Genomic DNA, 2,860 nt, shown 5'->3' on the forward strand with positions numbered 1-2,860 from the left:
AACACCTACCTCATCAGTATGATAGCTCATATTGTCCCAAGAGTACCAGTGATAACTCCTTTTACCTTCTTTCTCTCCCCAGAAGAAATTTGCCAGGTACATTTCAATTTGCTTGATAATGGACTTAGGAGGTACCATAGCTACCAGCAGATATAAAGTTTGGGACTAAAGGATGTGCTTGATGATAATAGCTTCACCACCAAATTATAGGAGTCTCCCTTGCCAGCCTCCCGCTTTGTTTAGCACTTTTGTGGCTAGGTCGGCGAAGTAGTAAATCCTCTTTCTGCCTATGTAGATAGGGCACCCAAGATATGTAAAGGGGAATTGCATGTGCTTAAAGCCTGTCCATTTTTGTAGTCTTCTAATGGTTCTTTTATTGTTTCTGCCAACTCCATGGTTGTATTTTAGGAAAAAACGTTTTTCATTGTTGATCTCTTGACCAGATGCATCCTGGTAGTCCTCAAGGGTTTCCATTAGCAACTTTACAGATTTCTTGTCACCAGAAGAGAAAAGAATTAGATCATCAGCATAACTTAGGTGGTTTATCTTGGGTCCTTTAGGATTCATAGATAAGCTAATGAATTGGTTTTTCTTATTGAGTCTGTTAAGGGCCCTAGATAAAGCCTCAACCGCTATAATAAATAGAGAAGGGGAAAGAGGGTCTCCCTATTTTAGTCCTCTTGTTGACTTGAAGAATCCATGTCTTGTTCCATTTATAATAATGGAATACCAGTTCTCTGAAATTAGTCTATAGATGGTATCTATAATAATTTCATAGAAGTTCATTCTTCTTAGCACAGCCATGAGGAAATTCCAAGAGAGTTTGTCGTAAGCTTTGGACATGTCAAGCTTAATGACAATGTTTCCCCATTGATTGGTCTTCTTGATACCATGAACAAGTTCTTGGGTAAGAGGGATGTTTTCAGTGATTAATCTACCTTTAACAAAACCATATTGATTATCAGAAATTAGATTAGGAAGGATGTTAGCTATCCTAACACTGATAATTTTGGGTATAATCTTGTGTGACACATTACAAAGACTAATGGGCCTTAGTTGAGATAAAGATGAAGGTGATAACACTTTAGGAATGAGGACCAGATAAGTATGAGTATAATATCTGGAAAGATTGTAACCATTAAAGAAATTTTGAACAAACTTGCAAACCTCCCTTTTAATAGTGTCCCATGAAGCTTGGTAGAAGTGACCATTGAAGCCATCCGGGCCTGCAGAACTGTTGGGGTCTATAGAGAATACTGCATTTTTAATCTCTTCTTCTTCAGGAATCTGGTTCATGAGATGGTTGTCTTCCTCTGTGACCGTCGGTTCAATGCATTCTAGAATGGACAGATTATTGTCACTTTGGATGTGAGTGAACAGATTGCTAAAGTGATCAATAACAGCATTTGCAATAGCTTCATTGCCTTCAATCCATTTTCCATGATTATCTTTAATTCTGTGGATATGTGCTCTCCTCCTTTTCTCTTTAATCACACTATGAAAATATTTGGAGTTAGAGTCACCTTCTTCAGCCCATTTGATTATGGATTTTTGCTTGAGAATGGATTTTAGCATCTTTAGCCATCTAGTATATTCTTCTTAGGCCTTGTATAGGTTCTGTCTATTGTCATCATTATTATTAGTCTTATATTCCTGCTCTAGCCTACACATTTCCAGCTCAGATTGTTTGACTGAATTGAAAACATCTCCAATAGATTCCTTGGACCATTTGTTGAGGCCCCTGGCTACTGCTTTTAATTTCTATTGAAGGATCCACTGGTCGTTTCCCTGGACCTCCTTGTTCCAGATGCTTTCAATTAAGGAATTGTAGTCACTTTGCTTAGTCTAGAAATTAAGGAACCTGAAGTATTTGATTACTTCAGGGTTCTCATTACCAAATTTAAAGGTGATGAGACTATGATCCGACCTTGATTTGGCATGGTGGTCAACTCTATTTGTTTGAAAGTTCTCTACCCAGTCTTCATTAATATGAATCCTATCTAGTCTTGTGCTGATTCTTTTCCTCCCCCTGCTGCCATTGCACCATGTAAAAGGATTACCGGTAAAGCTAAGATATGACATTCCACAGTCATCCATGCATGTAATGAAGTCTGCACTTTTGCTTAGAGTGTGAGGGGTACCACTCTTCTTTTCCTCTAGAGCCATAATAGTGTTGAAGTCACCAAGGATAGACTATAAGCCATTGATTATGCTACTCATGTTCCTCAGTTTAGTCCACAACTTTCTTCTTTTCACAACACTATTCCTAGCATATACTGCTGTGATCCAGTATGTTTGCTCATCTCCCTTAACTTGAGAGTAATTTGTTGTCTGCTATTGTCGATGACATCACACTCCAGTTCATTATTCCAGAAGCACCATAGTTTGCTACATTTATTGGAGACAGCTTGATTAAAGCCAAAGTACCTTTTATAGTTTTTTAACTTTTCAGAAGAGAGGAAAGGTTCCTGGAGAATGACCATATGAGCCTTATGAAGTATGATTAGTTTTGCTAATCTTTCACTTGTACCCTTGGATATCATGCCCCTAATATTATAGTTAATGATGTTAATAATTAGGAAAGGTTGGGGGTTTGTAGGTTGCCTTGTGTCTGGGAGGTAGTTGAGGTTTTGGGGTTGCCTCCTTTACCTTTGTGGTTCTTCTTTTGTTCCCTCTTGGTGAGAGGCCATGTTTTTGTATCACCTCCTCTATTTCTTTTGCCACAAGGTCGTTAAAATGCTTTGGTGCTGGTGCAAAAGCTTCAACTAGATTGTCCGCGACCTGCTCTTCTTCATCCTCACTTCCTCCTATAAAACTATTTGCAATTTCATCATCTGTGGAGGCCTCGTGAGATTGGTTA

General features: G+C 38.5%; 1 protein-coding gene across 1 annotated transcript; it reads right to left on the reverse strand.

Annotated features, from left to right (window-relative positions):
• Nucleotides 1-204: 204 nt before the first annotated feature.
• Nucleotides 205-567, reverse strand: LOC142178606 (uncharacterized). The gene has a single exon (XM_075248473.1). The coding sequence runs from the start codon at nt 565-567 to the stop codon at nt 205-207; it is 363 nt and encodes a 120-aa protein (XP_075104574.1).
• Between the last annotated feature and the right edge of the window lie 2,293 nt (nt 568-2,860).

This window comes from Nicotiana tabacum, chromosome 3 (assembly GCF_000715075.1).
Source record: "Nicotiana tabacum cultivar K326 chromosome 3, ASM71507v2, whole genome shotgun sequence".
NCBI lineage: Eukaryota > Viridiplantae > Streptophyta > Magnoliopsida > Solanales > Solanaceae > Nicotiana > Nicotiana tabacum.

Coding starts and splice junctions, on each gene's coding strand:
- LOC142178606 (XM_075248473.1), bottom strand. CDS start 567: ATGAATCCTAAAGGACCCAAGATAAACCACCTAAGTTATGCTGATGAT.